Source organism: Tyto alba, unplaced genomic scaffold, assembly GCF_018691265.1.
Source record: "Tyto alba isolate M040663 unplaced genomic scaffold, T.alba_DEE_v4.0 Super-Scaffold_27, whole genome shotgun sequence".
NCBI classification, from domain to species: Eukaryota; Metazoa; Chordata; class Aves; order Strigiformes; family Tytonidae; genus Tyto; species Tyto alba.
Genome location: NW_024881301.1, coordinates 12797081 through 12817169, shown reverse-complemented (window position 1 = coordinate 12817169; position 20089 = coordinate 12797081). Strand labels below are relative to the sequence as shown.

The 20089-nt window shown below is 40.7% G+C and overlaps 2 protein-coding genes across 3 annotated transcripts in view; both read right to left on the bottom strand.

The window, feature by feature from the left end:
* VAPA (VAMP associated protein A) overlaps positions 1-5572 on the bottom strand; it is a 37624-nt gene extending 32052 nt beyond the window's left edge. The window contains exon 1 of the mRNA XM_042798224.1: positions 5396-5572. Coding sequence (XP_042654158.1) covers positions 5396-5471 — 76 coding nt within the window. The 5' untranslated portion in view covers positions 5472-5572. The remainder of the gene's footprint in view (positions 1-5395) is intronic.
* Positions 5573-15762: 10190 nt separating this feature from the next.
* RAB31 (RAB31, member RAS oncogene family) overlaps positions 15763-20089 on the bottom strand; it is a 70151-nt gene continuing 65824 nt past the window's right edge. For both annotated transcript variants that reach the window (XM_033010646.2, XM_033010645.2), the window contains exon 8: positions 15763-15991. In XM_033010646.2, the coding sequence (XP_032866537.2) occupies positions 15795-15991 (197 nt within the window). In that variant the 3' untranslated portion in view covers positions 15763-15794. The remainder of the gene's footprint in view (positions 15992-20089) is intronic.

The following is a 20089-nucleotide window of genomic DNA, read 5'->3' as shown; positions in this document are numbered from 1 at the left end:
GTGCACTAAATATTCAGGCCTATTAAGTGACGCATAAAACAGCTCCTCTTGTTCATGTTAAGTTTCTACTTTTCAACTTGGCCTTGAACAGTGTTCGTGTATAATACAGTATTTTTTACAGTAAGAATGATGTATTACAGTGATCTAGAACACTTGCTTAGGCTATCAACAAGCAGAATGAGTAGGTACTTTATACTAATTACAATGTAAAGGTGAAGCTTTTATACCCATGACTGCACTAGAAGTACAAGACGGTAAGGTGTGGATAGTGTTTCTCTGTTTAGTGAAGATGCAATATTAAGTAAAACAGAGTCCTACAAATTGCAGATAAAGGACAAAACTTCCAAATCTTCACTGCTGTACACCTCTGTCATCACAGAAAAATTCTCCATTATTGAACCTTAAAAAAAAATCTCAAATTAGACCTGCCAAAATACAATCTAACACCTATGATATGCCTGAATTCACAGATCAATACAACTCCCTTTTTATTAGTTGGCTTTAAATGCAGTCTAACACTGTTATAGAGACGTATGTATTAATATAGTATCACTTCATAAGCAACAGCTGGTAAAAAAAAAAACTATCTTCCTTTCTCTTCCTCAACACATTCTCACCGATCATTTTGTGTCTCAATTTTCATTAATACCTATCATTAAAAAAACAAATTTTAAATATGAACAAATACATTTGAGCCAGGAAACAATGAATATAGTACAGATACATAGGAAGAGTAAACAATTCCAGGAATACTTCTTGGATTAAAAGAAAAAAGTCAAAGACTACTTGTTGAATACTGAGTCATTCTATGGGATGTTCAATCTTTCTCATTACACAATACTCAGCCAGCAAAAACATTAACTTAAATGGAATCATTTCAAAGTATCAAAAAGCCACAACTGTGTTAGTAATCATTTACAACCAGTTTTTCTACTCCGCACTTCCATTGTTTAATTTCAAAAATGTTTTTGAATGAAGATACCAGAAAATTTACATCCCAATTGCCTTTTTTTTAACCTATTTTAGAAAGCTGGGACATCACAAATTTGCTGGTACTTTGAATAGAGTGAGAACAGGTGTAAAATTTGACATAAACATGACACACACACATAGGGCAGCAAGATCACATTGGACAACTTCAAACTTTGACTACACTAAAAGATACCCTGGGCCAATTCTGGCAACAGACATTGAGGGCAGGGGTTGCATTTAACTTTGAGCTATTTTTACCTTTAAATTCTACCTTCTTGATTTGCAGCAACACATAGCTGGTGGCTTTCAATGTCACCAATTGCAGCATAATGATTACAAAATAATCTACAGCAGTATTTTTGTATTATTTAAAAAGTTGTCAAAATCTCCATTTCAGAATGAGCCATATTGTGGTTAACAATCCCAGATTATGAAACAGATCAATAATCAGAAATTAAACATCATCTGTTATACTGATCTCTTCCAGTAACTCTTAATCATCAAAGGGAAAATTTATTGCACACAGACTTGCTCAAAAGTTGATTTCAGTCTACCCATTTGCTGACTTATTTCTAGCCTTGAGATAATAACAAACAAACAAAAAAAAAAAAAAAAAAAGGAAAAGCACAGCTCATTATTTTAAGGCAGTTACAAAGATAACATAACTGGATTTCACACACCCATAAGCAGGGACTTCAACAAAGGATACCAATTTAGAATATTCAGACATTTTTACAGTGTCTGACTTGCTAGCACTATTGCTAGACAGACAGCCCTGAACCACATGAAATTCAAATTCTGAACACTGTCTACTAATCTTCCAAGGCTCATCAAATCAACTAGTGTTGATTTTCAATTAGGTGTTGCAGAAGCATGTCATATGATTTAGCAAACGGTTTTTAAAAGGGACCATCATCCAAGACCAACTTAAGTACACGTTACTTACAATTGCAAAACTGGCTTCTTTGACTTAAGGAAGACCAAGATTCCATAAAAATGCTAGAAATCTTTGAACTCAAAACCAAGTGCTGCCATTTAACTACGCAACTGTTTAAAAAAAGTATTTTAAAAAAATGTACTCACTGACAAGAAACCAATTCCAGATTACCATAATTTTATCTAAACTAGAACTATAGACGTTTATATGCATGAGTCACCTGAAAAAGACCCCAATGAGAATTAGCAGATGTTCCACCTTCCAAACTAGCTGCTTTTAAGTGCCTCATGTTGCAATTCTTCCTATCCAGTCCTAAACAAACCTAAACAACTTAAAATTTGAGAAACTAAACAAAATATAATTGGCTGAAATACAAAAGAAAGCTAACTGACAGGAGTAACATGGCTGAAGACCTGGATAAGAGAACCACAAGGCAAATTCTCAACATTCCATATTGAGTCTCTGAAAGTGATATTACCTAGTGTATCAACTGCCTTTTAATTTCCTCACTTCTAAATACAATTTTTCCCCTTGTCACATTTGCACAGCACAGTAAAAAGTACTTATTTGCTTTGCGGTTTTCCTTAGGTATTCCTGATTATTCCAGAATCCAAAGAAACCTATCTCTCACAGAGGCAGAGGGAATTAACCATGACCCAAAACACTATTAATGACTGAAATTTCTAGGAATGCAAAGTACTATAAAAACAGGATTCTAATAATTTGGTCACCAAGGGAAATATGTAATTTGTTAGCCACCATTAGATATGTTCTTTAGACCTCCCCCTGAACTCTGTGGAATAAAATTCAGGATAAATGTATTATAGACCTTATTTTTGCTGATTGAGTAAAGTATATTAAAAAAAAAAAAAAGACAGTTTCATCAGGTAATGATGAATTTAAAGCCTTGTCAACAACTCCTTAAGATAAATCCTATGTACTTTTTTTTTAAAATCATTGTTTGCATAAGGGCATACTAATACATTTCATTGTTACCCTAAAGGTCAGCAAATTCATTATAAGTTCCTGAAGTAAGAAAACCAGCAAAACTATTTGTCCAGCTCAGGTGTTTAGACTTAGACTAGATTTCTGTTACAGACACATCAGTAGTATTAAGTCAATAATAATGGATAATTGTTCAAATAAAATAACTTTGAATAACCAGCTGCACTGAAAAAATATATACTTTTATTTAAAAAAAACAAAGTTGTATGATTTTCCTACACTAAGTTACACTTACTCTGAGTCATACATTCCCTTACTCATCAGTTACTTTTTAAAAGATAACACTCAGAATTCTCTTCTGTCATTACTGTATTCTTTAATGCTGTACTTCAGAATTAGTTTGTGGCCCACATACCTTTTTACACACCTCAAAAAAATAAGCAGTTAGAAAATATTTATTGAGAGTGCACTCGATGCTCTCTCAATACCTAGCTCTTTCTATAGTATATTACTGTAATAATATAGTAATAGAGAGTGCTTTCCATGGAGCATTAAGATTTCAGTCTTATTATGCCTCAGATTTTGTTTTGCTTAGTGTGCTCTACAGAAATTTTCCTAATATATGCATTAGCCTGAAACAAAAGTTTAAGCTTGAAGAATACACATTTCATGCTCTAAGTACATAAACATACAGCACAATAAAGATCACTGACTGACAGCAGCTTCATACAGACAGAATTTCTAATCTAGTCTTTATTTTATATTCCCTGTATCAACATTTTGTTTCATATCACATGAACACAGCTTATTTCCAGCTTGAAGACAGCTCAACATTTGAAAGCTTCCAATTAGACACAGTAGCTTTTTAATTAAGAAAAAAAAAATGCATTTTCCTCTCACCTGTTTTTGCAATAAGAATACAGTGTATTGAAATCTGAGTGCAGCCAGACCTGGCAGCATTTTAACAACACAGAACAGAAATGGAAAAGATAAGTGCCCACTGTGGTTCTGACTCTATCTTTGCATGTGCAATTTAAAAACTGAAGCTATCAAGAAATTAACATGCAATCAGACAGATTTGGGTTTTTAACTGATTTGATGGATCAATAAAACTAGTTCATTAAAAATCTCTTTGATAAACCAGGCTTAAGCTTTATTTCTAAAAGGCAGGCCAGGCAAAGATGTTTTGGGGGAATAAAATGTTCTTCTTTAATATAAACATTAATTTGTTCTAGTGGCAAAGATTTTTACAAGATCATAAATTCCATTCTGTCCATCTAAAACAATGACAACTGAGTCTACTAAAAATGGAAAATAAAGTAGAAACATTTATAGCATTAGGCAAGTACATGTGCTGACACTAGTCACAACATTTAAAATATAAGTTCAGATAACATTAACAGCTTTTTAAAAAATAAATAATATTGCTGATCCTAAACCTAAAACGTTCTGAGATTTTTCTCAATGCTCCTTATAGGCATAAAATATAGTTACTGGATACTACTGAAAACTACTTATTCTATCCTGGTTTTCCTTATGCTCTTACCTTTCAAGGATCACTCATCCTTGGAAGAGCATTCCTTTTCACAACTATCGAATTTATTAGGAGAGAAAAAATCTCCACATGCTAACAGCACTCGCTGGGACCTATTTTGACAGAAGCATGTCACGCCGGTCCCAGTCATGCGGTCGGCCCACACTACCCGATACACAGAAACTTCGGAAACGCACACGGCTCCTTTCCCTCATTCCCGAGAAAGGAGCGAGCCGCCTGTTTACGTACCGAGAACCCGCCTGACACATGACAGCTCGGGGGAACGGGCGGGGAGTCGTTCGCCAGGCTGCACCGGGGAGCGGGTGCGAGTGCCGGCACATCACCTCCACGCACAGCCCTGGAGCGATGGTGCAAAACCGCACCATCCCCCGCGGGGACATCGGCGGGGACACCGGCTGGGCTCCCACAAGCGCCCGCAGCCGTGAGGGCAGCCTCCCGAGGAGGCTTTCCCCCCGCCGCGCCCCGCTCCCTCGCACGGCGGCAAGGCTTCGGTCGCCCCCTTCGGCGCCTGTCCTACCCGCTACAGCCAGAGGGAGACCTCACGGAGAGGGACCGGCGGCCACAGAAATGACAGGAGCGCGACTCCCCCCTCCCCGGGCCCCGCTGCTCCGGCGAGCGGAGCGGTGACACGGCCACGGGAGAACACGCGGGGGCCGGGTGGGGGGGGTGACGGGGACGGGCAAGAGGGGGTGGGCGGCGGCCCCGATCGCCGCGCCCGGGCCCCCGCCGGAGCCGCCAACACGCTCTCCAGTCCCCACGGGATCCCAAGATGGCGGCGGCGGAGCCCGTTCACCGGCTCGGCGGCGCCCCCACCACCACCACCACCACGACGGACCCGGGCGGGCAAGGCCCGGCACCGCGGCCCGGGGCGGGGGGGGTGGAACGAAGCGCCTGGAGGCGGTCGAACGCCGAGGCGAAACGGGACCCGCCGCCGGGCTGGGCCGTCCCCGCTGCTCCCCCTCCCACCGCGCCGGGCTCCCCCTCACCTTTGAATTTGAGGTCGGTGGGCGGATCGAGCACCAGGATCTGCTCGTGCTTGGCCAGAGCCCCGGCAGCCGCCATCTCGCTCGCTCGCTCCGGCGGGAGGAGGAGCGGAGCGGGGGAGGAGGAGGGGGGGGCGGTTGGAGGGGGGGGACGGACGGACGGACGGCGAGGGGGGAGGAGGCGGAGGAGGGGCGGGCGGAGGGGAGGCCGGGCGGCGGCTGCGCGCGGGGCCGGGAGCGGGCGCTGCCGCCTGCCGCTGCGCGCACGGCCGCCGCGGGCCCCGCTCCCCGCGCACCTGGCTCAGCGGCCGGCCGGCGAGATCCGACAAGCACCCCCCCCCCCCTCCCCTCCCTCCTCGGGCCGCGGGCACCGCCGGTTGGGGCGAGACCCCGCGGGAGCCGCCGAGACGCAGGAGCGGAGCGGGGAGAAGCGACACCCCCACCCCAAACCCCGGAGAGTTCGGGCAGAGGCGGTTGGGAGCAGCACGCCTGCGCCGCGAATCGCCGGAAGAGGAAGGGCGCTGCGGGCGGCGGCAGCGGGGCCGGGGGGAACTACCATTCCCAGCGTGCTGTGCGGCGGGCGGGCGCGGGGGCTGCCGGGAGTTGTAGTCTCGGGGGCGGGGAGCCTCAGCGGGTTCCTTCCCCTCCGGCTTCGTGGCGGTGGTGCGAGGGAGGGGGCACGGCCCTCACGGCCCACGGGCGGCATGTTTGTCCCTTCCCTCTCGGGTGGCCGGTCCGTGAGGGGCAATGGTGAAAGGGAAGGGGGCAAATAGTCTCAAACTTGCCGTGGCTGCTGGCAGCCCTGGCTTGTGTCTGGGCTGCTCACGGGTGAGGCGTTGGAGCCAGCGCCCAGCAGCTGTCAGTACCCGTACTGGGATGGCTGCGGCCTGGCCCAGGGGCAGTGCTGCCGCCCTGCCAGGCAGCACCCGGGCACCGAAGGGGATGGGCCTGGCTCTCAAACAGGCCTGGAAAACGGCCAGAAACTGTCCTCGAGTAGGAAAGTTGTCCTTGGGTGGAGACGTAGGAAAGTTAACAGGGAGTCGATGTAGAGAGAGATCAAGCTCTTGTAAAACCTGAATGAGAAATAAGAGCCGTTATTTATTAGTAGGCAGGAAAACCAGGTATTCGCCATCCTCCTCGCTTGTACTTTTTGTCAGGCAGTGTTTTCATGGTAGGCATTTTCATTAATGCCACACTTCCAAGCAGATGGTGCATCTTGGGATATTTGAGTACACCAGTAGCAAACAAACAAGAAAAACAGATAGACTGCCAAATCCATCTGAACCTTGATGATTCCTATGTCCTAAATCTACTTCTGAAGAATCTGGCTGTAAGATACACAGGTCTGTATTCATGCAAGGTTGGAGTACAGGTGATGGAAATTAAGTCAGAAAAAATAACATACTTTTTCTCCCTTGCAGTCTGGTGTAGGTATGCTAAGAACATGTATAGGGACATAATAACCCATTTGAAAAATACATCTTAATAATAAATACACTGAAATTACTTAAATGCTTTACCTTCAAAATCAGCTTTTCATGGTAAGACTTGTGGATCATATCATTTCTTTGGTGAATACCCATACCTCAGCCCCAACCACAAAGGAAGGGTTTTGAGGCCATTCAGCAGGGGAGACCCTCTGAGTAATTTAGGTTCAGGGTCTTCCTTGGCTCCAGCAGAGCCTTCACCCCCCATTTCGGCTGCTTGCCTCTCCTCCAGGCCTGCCACTGTCTCGCCTGCCTACTTCAGCACTTTTCTCCATGCCTCTCTTGCCAACAGCAAATACCCATGTGACTTTTGATACCATCACTGGCTGAAGAAGAAATAAGAGAGCAGTGCTCTAGGAAAGTACTTCAGAGCAGTTTTACCTGATTGGAATTGGCTTCAATAGGTGGAGTTATGTGGCATATATGTGGAAATGTCACTAGAGGTCTGCAACTACTGTGGCTGCAGTTTTCCTGCTACAGACTTGTTTTATGATGTGCATAAAACAGCATCTTAAATTACATCCTTTATTTACAGAGCAATATTTTAAATTACTGTCTGGTGGTCTGCTGGGCTTTGTTAGCAAAACCTATGTTCCATTCTGTTTATGCATTCTTACTCTTGGGATCTGGAAGACAGGAGGTGTTTTTTTCTGTCCTAGTATATTTTTTTCTTCTTCTGTTAACATGGACCCTTACTCTATTGCCTCTATTCTTTCTCTGTTTCTGTTCTTGAATCTGCCAAAGATTAAGCCATAGTGTACACTTCTCAGAAACAGTAGTTCAGATCCAGAATTACTTGGTGATTATATACCTGAAGATCTGGGCCTTGGCTTACAAAGGATCAAGACATGGGGAACTGCTGCAAAATACTAAATGCCACAAAAGGTTCTGTCTTTTCTCCTTTTAATGGGCTTAAAAAAACCAGTAAAAAGTACAAATGCAAAAGAAGCTTCCTCTATGCAGATTCAGAAGACAGAAGTACCTCTGTTTTCTAATTATTTTATTCATCTCTTGTATAGGAAAATCTAGAGAACCAGAAGTTAATTTCTCTCCTTAATATGACAACAGGTCTTACAGGTTTTCCCATGCGTGGTTTTCAGTGCAAACACCTTCTTAGACATGGTTGTATGATAGATGTAACTGACATCAGGAGATGTGCACAGTTAGGGGAGGACTGGGTTAATCCTTATCACCAGCATACAGAGAGACAGTGAATGAAGGACAGGGCACAGCCTCAAGCTGTGGCTCACAGAGTGAGCATCACAGCATCACTGAGGCTGGAGGGACCCCAGGAGGGCTGTAGTTCAATTTCCAACTGAAAGGGGGGTCAAAGCTGAATTCAGGCCAGGTGACTCAAGGCTTTGTCCTGTGGGGTCATTAAAACCTCCAAGGACACAGATTTCACAGCCTCCCCAGTGAGCCCAGCTCAGTGTTTGCCTGTCTAGCTTCAATCTGCTCGTTTTGTGTTACAGTAATGGCAAAGTTAGTACATAAACACTGAGTGGGTGGCTTAATGGTAATTATGTATGAACATGTTATTTTTAATGGGGTTTTAATGTAATTTTAGTTGTTTGAACACATTGAGAACCTTAATAATGCATTAATCTGTTTTGTTGTGTTTAGTATCATTTCTGATCTAATGCTTTTATTTCATCCAGACTGATGTCATTTTTCATGTTAAATAACACCTGTGCTGTTGATCAGTGATATCTGGCAACCTTCTCCAACATCTGATTCATTACATTTTAACACCTCATAGCACAGTTATGGAATGAAATCTTGATTCTATTGCAGTCAGTTGAACTCTTCTCACTGATTTTGGTGAGATCATGATGTCATTCCAGAAGTGTCTTTAGTGTATTCATCACTGCTTGCAAAAGGATAACATTTGCTTAATCTGAGGTCAACATTTGTCCTATGTGTTTGTAGATCTTAATGTTTTTCACACTGTGAACTCAATATCGTTGTTATAATATCTCACTTTGGTAATGGTTTGACATTTGTCAAAACTGTTTGCTATTAAATATTAAAGAAGTTCTCTCTATACCTGAGAAGCAGCAGACTAGATTCAGTTTCGTAACAGTGTTTTCCACTGTTCATTATGCAGGTAGTTTATTCAGTCCCACCAATTCTGAACTTGAAAATGTCTTGCAAAAAACCAGTATCACGACCTTCTTTGCGATTTCTTGGAGTTATTAAGACGGTCAGAGAAAGCAACCACGTGCCTTATTGTTGTGCTAATGGGAAAATTCTAGGTCTCCCTCTGTGAAGCATCTCATGCATCCTGCACTGCTAAGTCAGTGAATGTTGCAAAATGCAAAGGTATAAAGGTAAGAGTATGTTTTAATTTCCCTTTAAGGAAATACCTGGCCTTTTGGTGCTGCTGTTTATCTTCTGAAATGAGAAACTATTCATACAGCAGACTCAGTCATCATATACTTGACTGCTCATGAGTTCCATATATAATTTTAGGCCCACTTGTTATATTGTAAATCAAAGGTAAAATTGCAGTCCACACTATTATTGAAGATTTATAGCATTATTAAAATATTGCCACAGATTGGAAAAGTAGATCTTAGTTAAATATTTTCAAGTTTGTTCAACTACAGTGTATTTATTTACCTAGTGACCTTATTATAAAAACATACAATCAGTGCTGAATATTCAAGTAGAGAGAAGCCAATAATACATAATGGCATTCTCATAAATAGCTGTGGTGTAAAATTTGATGTACTTTTCATATTTTGAACCCAATTCTCTTCTGCTGAAGACAGAAATGCCCTAGACCATTAACTTATGTAGGAACATGACAAAAATGGTATCTTGTCTTTGTTGTTTAAAGTAGCATTTAAACTGAATGATTCCTGAGTCAATTTCAAATGTGCTAAAAGGCATTAATCCTTTGATAAAGGACAAAGTTATTAAGGAAATGGATTTTTGAATACTGTTTTCAAGAATTGGTTCTTACAGTTCATATACATTCATGAGGGCTGTAATGAGACAATTCAATATGCAAAATATGGAATGTGTGTGTTGGTTCTTGGTTGCTGGTGCTGCATTTCTAAAAATGCACAAGCACTTTGCTAAAAAAAGTAGCCATAAGTCAAAAAGCATAGGTAAGTATACAAACATAAGTACATAGTTGTAATTCACCTCCAGAAGAGAAAAACTGCCTTAAATAACAGTCTTAACCTGAGAAGTAATTCTTCGGAAATAGCATGATGGTGCCTTGTGGTCACTGCCTCTCTTTTCTGATCTGATATTCTTTCAAACAACATCACGGTCTTTCTCAATCTCGGTTTGGAGAACTCATCTGGCAACTGGGATTCAAATTCAAATTTCCCCTTTCATTTGCTCTGCTAACACACAGCAGCTCTGAAATGCTAATTCTGCCCTCAACATCTGCTGAGTGGTCCCAGGAAGCCCTCAGATTACATTTGCAAATCATGAGTAGGTTCAGTTCTAATGGCTCACAAGGTAAATAGCAAATAATGTTGTATCAGTGTGTGAAAGACAAGCATTGTACTGAGTCTGTGCATGACACATGAAGTGCTTTCCCTCTACTAAGTGCCTCTAAGACCTGCACTGAAGTGCTGTGTCTGGTTTCGGGCACTATGCTTCAGGAAGATGCGGGATAATTGAAGAGATTCCAGAAGAGAGGACCTGAGATGATTAAGATCCAAAAAACAGACAGATTGAAACATGAGAACAGATTGAAATACCATGGTTGTTTAGCCTCAGGAAGACATGGTTGACTCACATGTTTGGTAATACTCTTCAAATACATTAAAAGCTATTGCAAAGAGAAAGAAAATAGTCTGCTCTCATTTACTTTAAATAGGATAGGAAGTAATAGGTGTAGGTTGGAGCAAGAACTGATTTAGAGCAGACTTTTTAAGTGTAAGGGTAATTAATGAAAAAGATTGCCTGGAAACACAATCCATGGAGTCCCAGTCACTGATCTCTAAGAACGGGTTAGACATCTGTTGGGAGGTTCAGATTTAGTTGATCCTGCTTTGAGATGTGACCTCTGAAGTCCTTTCCAGCCCTATATGCCTATCACTGTGTAAAATTCCAGCATGCTCAAAGATTAAACTGATCATCCACAGTGGAAATGTCCATTCTCCAAGGCCTGAGCTACAGTCCATTAAAATCAGGGGGAATTTTTCCAGTGACTTTAATAAGCATTGGATCAGGCCCTAATTGAGTGTGTCATTTGGAGCTGCGTATGGAATTTAGTCCACAGTTCTGTTAATGGTATTTGCAAATGGGAAGAATCCAACTTGTCTTCCCAGAGTACATTAGTTTGCAATGGTTACAAGACAAAGTAAACACACATTGAAGAAACAGCGCTAGATCTTTCTTACAAATCTGAGTAGAATTGACTGAAGACAGAAACAAGGAGAAGATCTCTGGGGAAAAATTAGCAACTTTTCTCAAGGAAGAACATTTTAGACAGCTATTTTTTACATCAGTTAAGCAGGGCCGGACAGAAAGAGACAGTAAAAACTATGTTAACAACACTTTAAAAATAAATAGGTATCATGATCGTGAGAATGAAATGTTTGTCGCTGCTGAAAGATCAAACTAGCTGAAAGCCTGAAAATGGGCAGAGCAAAAGAAGGGGAGACGTGTAGAAACTCAAGCTGTCAGTGTATTCAATCGGTTGCATAGTGACTGATGAGGAAATACTCATTCCCCTGTAGTCTGTTACCAGATAATATAAAGATTTTCCTGCATTCTGAATGATCAATTAAATCACAAGCATTTATGCCAGCTAAAGCTCTGGCTCTGCAATTGCACATGTTTATGTGATCCAGAGGAATACTAATATGCATAAAGTTAAGAGTTTGCAGATTTGCAAAATTACAGCTCCTGTGGGCATCCGCAGCCACTCTGCTTTCGTGGGTTGGGTGCATCTCCTAGAAATTCTTTCTCTGTTACCCTTGTCTTGTGGCAGGAAACAAGTGCCCAAAATGTTCCTCTAACAGATGCAGGAAGCTAAGGTTTCTATTACGGGACCAATATACACATGAAAGATCTTTGCTCTTGATTAATTCATCATCTCTAGGAGCAAAGACACAAGATTTCTATAATTGTCTCCCCACTCAGGTTTGTTTGTTGCAGACATGTCCTGTGTCTGCACACAAGTTTGAACACTCTACCTGAGAGATCTTTTATGAAATATTTATTTACTTTGCATTTGGGGAAGAAAAAAAGAAAAAAGTCTGCATAATATTATTGATGGAATCTTTGACTGCCAAATACTGAATTATTTATAGCTTAATTGTACAAATGATACGCATGAGGACCTGTTAGATTGCAATATGCAGTTGATACACTGCACAAAACCAGCGACATGTCTTTCAGGCTTTGTTCCGGTACTTCGGTGAGTCGCCGTAAAGCAGGTATGAACACTCTGCAGAGGCAAAGCTGGAATACCCGACAGCATTTCTGAAGTTGCAAGAGGTAAAAAGGCCTGCAGAAAGCCCCATGTACCAAAAGATGCTCTGACCTGGATTACCCCAAGCGGGACCTTTCCACTCCGAACCCATGTGTGCCCATCGGCCAGCGATCTATCATGCTGTGCATAGTTCCCTGACACTCCCCTTCCTTGTGGGCAACCTAGTCCCTTCTGCCCTTCAGCAGGTCCCACCTATGCTATGGGCACTGCAACCCTGCGCACGGCTCTCCACCTACAACCATGAATATTCACCATTTTCCTCCCCCAACACCAAGCGCTAACAGGGAAGTTTAGGAGAGCGCACCCACTCACCTGCTACTTTGCTCCTGTGCCTACATACCTGTCGCAGAGAAACCTATTTTGCTGTTTGTTTGTTTTTTTTCCCTTCCCTCTCTCCTAATCCACATTGCTCCTGCCTCTCTCTTCCTGCTGGCTAGTAGACAGACAGACCAGCAAGCTTCCCCTCCTTTCACCTTCAAATGAGGCAGGTGTTTCTTCTCCTCCTTTGTGCCTAGTATGAGAAAAAACAATTTAATAGAAATTAATAGCAATTTAATAGAAAAGCAGAGTCAGCCACTGCAAACCTGGAATATGATTTTTTCCTGTGTCTGAGCATTCCTTGCGTTTTTTCCTTTGTTGAGTAAGGCAAATAATAGAAATAAGGAAAATGGGAATCTATAGTGGACCAGACAGTAGTATCTCTTGCACACTGAGACTCATCCTATTTTTAATCACTAGTTTAAGGCTTAAGATCTGAAGCACCATGTTAAATACCCTTATATCATTTTGTTTTCTTCATTCTTTCCTTTCCAGCAATTTTGGTGTCATTTGCAAAGCTATCAGAAAAGAGTTTATGTTTTCTTCCAGATCACTGATAAAGACATTGAACTGCTGGCTCCTTTGAAGCTGTTAAATAACCCATTAGAAGAAAGTAGAAAATGCTGATGTAGATGCTAATTGGTTCACAGCGCATTTGATACAGGTAAATTGATTTTGTATAGTAATGCGTTTTTTTTTACCAGATTGTCATGCAGGGCTACATCAAATGATTTAAAGTAATCCATGTGTATTACATCAATACATCTACCTCAAACAACTTCATTTTTGTCTCATCTTGTTGCTTGAATGCACCTAGTTTCCATTAAAAATATATTGATTAGCATTACATAAGCCACTGCCTATGAATTAATTTCTATTTGTTTCCCATATCTGTTCTTATTAATATTTTGCCCAGGATCTATGTAATACTTGCAATTATCTGAATCCATCACATTTATTCTTTACAGAGTGCCACGTTCACTTTTTACCAGTTGTCTGAATTTTCCCTTGTGCACCAGTATTTGTTCAGAGTGAATATGAATGGCTCCAAGAGTATCTCCAACAATTTTTCCCATACTCTTGGGAGCATTCAACCCTGAACATTCAAACGTGTTTTGCTTTCATTGAAGAACATTCTCTCACACATACAGTGAAAGGGAAAGAATTTCACATCACTTCTTTATTATAACAGAAAAAAATCAGCTTTTCAAAGTGGCTTAGTAAAAACTGTGCTTTCTTATCCAGAAACTAGTCCCCAGGTGAATTCAGTTTCACTTATATCAAAGGCAAAAAAGAAATAGTTGCATTTTGCTCTTATTAGCTGTTCAGATACAATACGATTGTGACAGAAACAGATGAGCTGGATTTTGGCTTATGCATCAGTAACAAAGCTTTTAAGCAAGTTAAAATATTGGATGTTCAATCTTAGGGATGGCTAAGCCACAAAGATCACTCTTGAGGCAATTTTCACATTCTAAGTTGAGTTTCCAAGACTGGCATGTAATCTTCAGCAAATCTTAGGAAGCTTGATCTGGATAGCTTTGATGGACAGCAAAGCAAGGAACTGCATCATTATATTTTCATTGTCACATTTTAAATCTGAGAATTAGGCTCTTCCTTAAAACTGTCATGTATTTGGAAACGCTTGTGTATTTCAGTGACAGCACACATATTTCTTAACATTTTTTTTCCTTTACATTTATTGAAAAGAGAAATTAGGTTTTCAATCTTATGTTTGTCTCTTAGAGGGTGAACTGGGTAGAGGTTTCTGAATGACTCACTTGGGCCACTGACTCAATTCTAATAAATTTCAGTAACAGCTCATTATAAAAGACTGGATAGGCTGGGAGGGCTTCTGGCCACATTATGACTGACCCGAATGCTGATTGTTTCAGCCTGGATAACATACATGGATTAATTCGTAAATGCAGGTAAAAGTAATTTGCTTGATGGGATGACCAATGCAGTATCTACCAGTTATCTGACTACTTTTCTAGAAACTAGAACAGTAAGGTTTACCCAAGATGAGCTTAAACAGACTTTTACACGTTTTCAGTTTTCACTGTCTTTGTTGCCTTTGTGTGAGTTGAGTAGCTAGTAAAATGCAACACATTACTTCCTTATGTCATCAGCAGGTACCAGGTGACATCATAAGGAAATTAAATATTTTCAGTTGCCTCACAGGAAAACTTAGAAATGCACAGAAACACTCATGAAGCCCACTCTTGTATGAGGCAATACAGAGACCAATTCTGATGAAAGTGATGGAGTTGCCATGGAGGCCTGACAGCATGGTAATGCAATGTACACAGAGGCAACCTCAAGCCTCAAGGCCACAAAGCCCTGACCCAAAATTGTCCTTATTCAGTGACAGAATAGAAGAATAGAAGAATGGCAGTTGAAGAGAGGACAGATAGCTAAATTGGAGACATTTACCCTGATGGGAGAAGGGAGACAATTTATACTCCATCATAATCAGTCAAAATCTCACTCTTCGCAGACCAGCTCTGAGTATGAAAGACATAGGTAAATTATAACTGTGACATTATAGTAACAGTTCTGTTCAAAATTGCAGATGACTGTGAAATATGACAGAGGATCTCTGTATCACCTCGTCACACACTTTCTATGACATGGTTGTGTATGAAATCAGATTGAAACATGGCTTGCTTACACTTCCCGCATGACCTGGGGATACCAAAAGAAAATCACCAGTTCCCAAATTCTAATTTCTTGCCTGTGGCTGGCTGGTTTAAAATACACATTGGAATTATCTAACACCCAGGATTTAGTTATGCCTTTCATCTCCTGCTAAGCGGAACGAAAATTTCCAATGCTGGTTGAAAATGGCAGGGAACACATCTTTCCTCAAATGTCTCAGGAAACAGGGATCTGTCATGGGAATTCTGGCACCATTTCACCAAAAAAGCTAGCTTTCCTCAAAAGCAAACCTGTCAGAAGGCAGCCTCTATAACTTCATGCTCTCCTGCACTACCAGACATGGGCTGAGTCATTTTGCCAAATAGCTAAGTAACCACTTTCCCAGAGCTTTGAAACCCATAGCTCCCAGACACCCTCACCTCACTGTCACTGATGTGATGTGCAACAGGCTTCTCAGATGGAGGCTCTCCTTCTAATCTGATAGTTGCTTCAGGCCCTGTACTTTGTGGCTATCACACAACAGAGGGTGCAATTTTCTGCCATGGTGTGCATCTTTCACTGGGGTGTGATTTGCAGTGAGATGAGGCGAGGTGTCTGAAAGCCATGGCCGCTGACTGTGATGACTTGATGACTCAAGTCTTGTGGATTTTCTAAGGCATCTACTTCCTCCTGTGAAAAATAAAATAAAAATCCCTCCATTTTATCTTTCAGTGATGGATGTTGTGTTATTGTAAGGCCTTTATAGTCCCAGCAGCAAGTACTTAAGTACATACTATATGCTGTGGTTAAATCAGTCAATGCAAATCCACCTCATCCTTTCTTCCTTAGTATTTTCTGGAACAATTTGCCCTTTTTGTGAAAAACTACCCATCATTCCAAGGCATGATTCAGCCAGAATCAAGCTTCATGAAAAACTAAACTATGCAGGCAGGGTGGCTATGTAAGTGCACTGGAATGTATTAGCCAAAGCCCTTTGTTCAGGGCTCCAACTCAGTAACCGGTGTGTCATGGCCTACATGAATGGGTATCATCTTTTATTCAGTGGACTTTGTACTATGTAAATTCAGGCATACCCACAGGTAAAGATATAGTATCATTTTTTACAGGTGGAGTCTAGGCACCTGATGCACCCTTAATCTTTTATTTGTTTATGCTCATTTGTTAGCTAGGGTTCTCAAGATAACAACAGTGTTAACAAGACTGTGCCGTGAAATGCATGTATATGCATTCTTTGACCATTTATAATGTGGTATCCTTTTTTACTCTAAATCCAAGCTTTCTATTTCAGACATTGCTTTTGTTCCTTCTCTATCACCTTGGTGGGGTTGTGACCCACCATGAAGAGTATCTTTCAGGGTAGGACATCATCATATTGTTTGTCCCTTCTTTTCAGTTCTAAACATTATTTTCCCTCTTCAGAATTTTGTAATCAATGTGACATTCTGGCTTTGTTCTAATTTCAGGAAACCTATTTCCTCTCCAGAAAGTTAACTTCCTGAAAAGATTAAAACAAAACAAAACAAAACAAAACAAAACAGAAGATTGTGGTGAAAAATTTATTTAAAAGAAAAAAGCGTTTCCTTTTCTGGTATCTCTGTCAGAAGGAAGTAAGTTTATCTGCTGAGAGCCCTGTTCTAGATCACTAGGAGTTCATATTTCCTGCATATCTCAAAACCCTCCTTTGTATTCAAAACTGCCAAGAAACTGAGTCACCTCTGTTAGAAACGGTCAGCTGCTAATAAGAATTCTGTCCCCCCCTTACTGAAACTATGGGGAGAACCATTCTGATGTCAAAGGCTGTGTGGTGGAAGGAGAGCTGGTTGGGTGCCAGCAGGCAGTTCAGGTTGCCACCTTGAAAGCAAATTTTCCCTGAGAACGAGGAATGACCTACAGAGTCTGGTAAAACTCAGAGGACAAATGGTATATCTAAAGGGAATGGTGCCAGAAAAGCTATTTCATTCTCATCTGGGTTTCTGACTGTCTCAAGAAATAGCACAGAAAATTTAAGTCTTTATTTTTAACATCCTTCTTTCTGAGGGGTCTTACTAGATTCCTATTACACCTTTTATGCTTTTTTGTTAAATATCTACAGTGCAAAATTGTCCCACGTGGTGAGTGATGAACACAGACAGGAACTTTGATATTTGGTAGAGATTCTAAGTTTGCTGATGACTTTATTTTTTGCAGAGCTAGAATATTGTAATGGGATTTTCAAATGCACTGTGTCATCCAGGTTGCATCCATTGCTGTTTCTCACTAAACCTCTGAAAATTCCTGACATATATTTGTCAGCAAATCAGGCACATTCTTTGAAGATGACAAGAAGCAAGGATTTCTTTTATAAAGTGCTTAACCTACATTTCAACCCTATTAAACAAGTGGAGAGAAACTTTTACTATCCTCTTATTTACATTCTATTTATTTTAAGTCAGTAGCAGCAATGCTATCACTTGCCTTCCAAGTCATGTTATATTGACAAAGAGGAAAGAACGTGATGTTCATTTTCCTCAAGGGCATCTCTTAGACATGTGAGCTGACTTCCTTATTGATTAGTACTTGTCAATATGTAATCAGAAGCATAGGGATTGTCTCTCTCTTAGTCCATAATAGATCAATTCCCCAGAGTACTCTACTTGCTGCAGGGAAACAGGGATTTAGTTGTTAGGCATTTATCTTATTTGTGTATTTTGCTGTCATGGAGGGAGCAGGAACGGCACTGACTAGGTAAAATAAAAGTGAATTAAATGGACTTCAGCAAAAAGGCATTTTTGTTTTCTAAAATTCCCAGTGTGTGGCAATCAAATGTTGAGTGTTTCATTATAAGTAAGGTGTGTCTCAAAGAACTTTTGACAGATGATGGGAAAGATAAAGCTCGGGTTCTCAGTGAGGTTTTGAGAAAACAAGGTCAGTACTTTTCAAAGAAAGCTTTTTTTTTTTTTTTTTTTTCCCTAAATAGTTCAGGGAGTCTCAGGGATAAAAATGATTTCTGGCTGGAGTAATTTAAGAGTCAGAAAAAATAAATCCTTCCCAAGCTGATAAATGTTTAATACCTAACCATAAGCTTCACAATTCTCTTCCATCCTAGTGCTAAGCTATTCTGCACTGAATAATGACATCTTATTAAAGCCTTATTAATTGGTGTGACGCTAAATGCAAGTTAATACAGGTCTCTTACACTTCAAGTTTGTTAGTATACTATCTTCATGTTTTCACAACTGTGTTACAAAACAATTTCAGTAACACTTCTACACCGTATCCACTGAAAGCACGGTGATTATAAATGCTAATACCATGAGTCTGTCTTCATATTCCTACAAAATACACAGCAGTGGTAAGTGATAATGCAAACTAAATCTTCATCAAGACCCACTTGGTAGTATCAGATATAGACATTTTGTAATAAGGACTCTTTTTGACTGAAAGAGAGGAAACCCATCTGAAGTAGATTTTTCGGACACACAAAAAAGGCTGTATTATGCTATATTATGCTATTACTTATTCCTCATCTAACCTGCTAAATGTGGCCAACCATTGATTCTGCAGTTTCTAGTGAAGAGTCTTACTTTTGGACAGTGAGGGAGCATTTATATCAAGCAATGAATTTACCCATGGTCCAGCTGTTAAAGAATAGATGTAATCAAGAGCAGATCTTATTAATGGTCAAGAACCCCGTTACACATGAACAGATCCTATCGCTGAAGCCGAGTCCTTAGGGAGTAACCTACACCAATTAATGGAGACATTTGTACAAATACTTTTAGCCAGTCTATTCTCCCATGAGTGTTTTAACACTTTTAAGAAAATTACTCTGTAGCCTTATGTAAAGCACCCTTAAGGGAAAAAAAATAAAAAAAATAAAGAAAAGCCTGCAGCTTAGAAGGGAGGTATTTCACAAACCTGGTAGTAGCCTAAGCACTTTTGCAGATTAGGTGAGGGGGTGGAGGTTTGAAGCAGGTACAGGAACTATTTCATCAGCCTTGCTGTCCTGATTTCAGAACAGTGCTCAGGAGATCACAGCAGGGTGTCCTATGATGCTCTTTGCAGAAAGACTGAAGCTGCAATCGTGAAGATTTTGAAGGCCGAAATGTCAAATACTTTTCCTTAAGTAGCCTGAGACACAACCTTCAATCTTCCGAAGGAAAGCAGAAGAGGTTTATTTTCCAGCCAGTTGTACAGCTCCCCTCTCATTGCTAAATTCAACTCTAAACTAACCTAGAGCACCACAAGAACATGCTTCCAAGCCATGTAAAACATCTCATTGACAATGCAAGGACTGATCCATCGAGACACAACTCTCTTTCCACACTGAAAGGAAAAACAGCGTTCACTTCTGGTTTTCTAACACACTGGTAATAGTTAAGAGGGGCTTACTTAGGCTTTCCTTTTTAATTAAGTACATCACCTTTTACTGTCTACAGTTATGTACCTGGGTTCATTTTTATTTACACATAACTGGAGATAAGATATGTAATTTTTTCAATGTGATTACAAATGCTTTAAATCAGGAACAGACCCTGCCAGGTATCTTCAAGCAGTAACTAAACTCACAACCTATGGAATCCCCTTTGAAATACTGCTCTCTGTTTACATAGAGAAATGGTGTTCTGTGCTGCTGTTGGAGTTACTGTGCTTCTTGTATACTGGTGTGCGTTGAATTTATCATGGTAGTTAGAAAAGCCTTACTCCAAAAACCTGGTTTTCCTTAAGAAAAAATTCATAGTCCTCACAGTTGTGGTAGTAACTTTGAAAATATGAGCCAGACAGTGC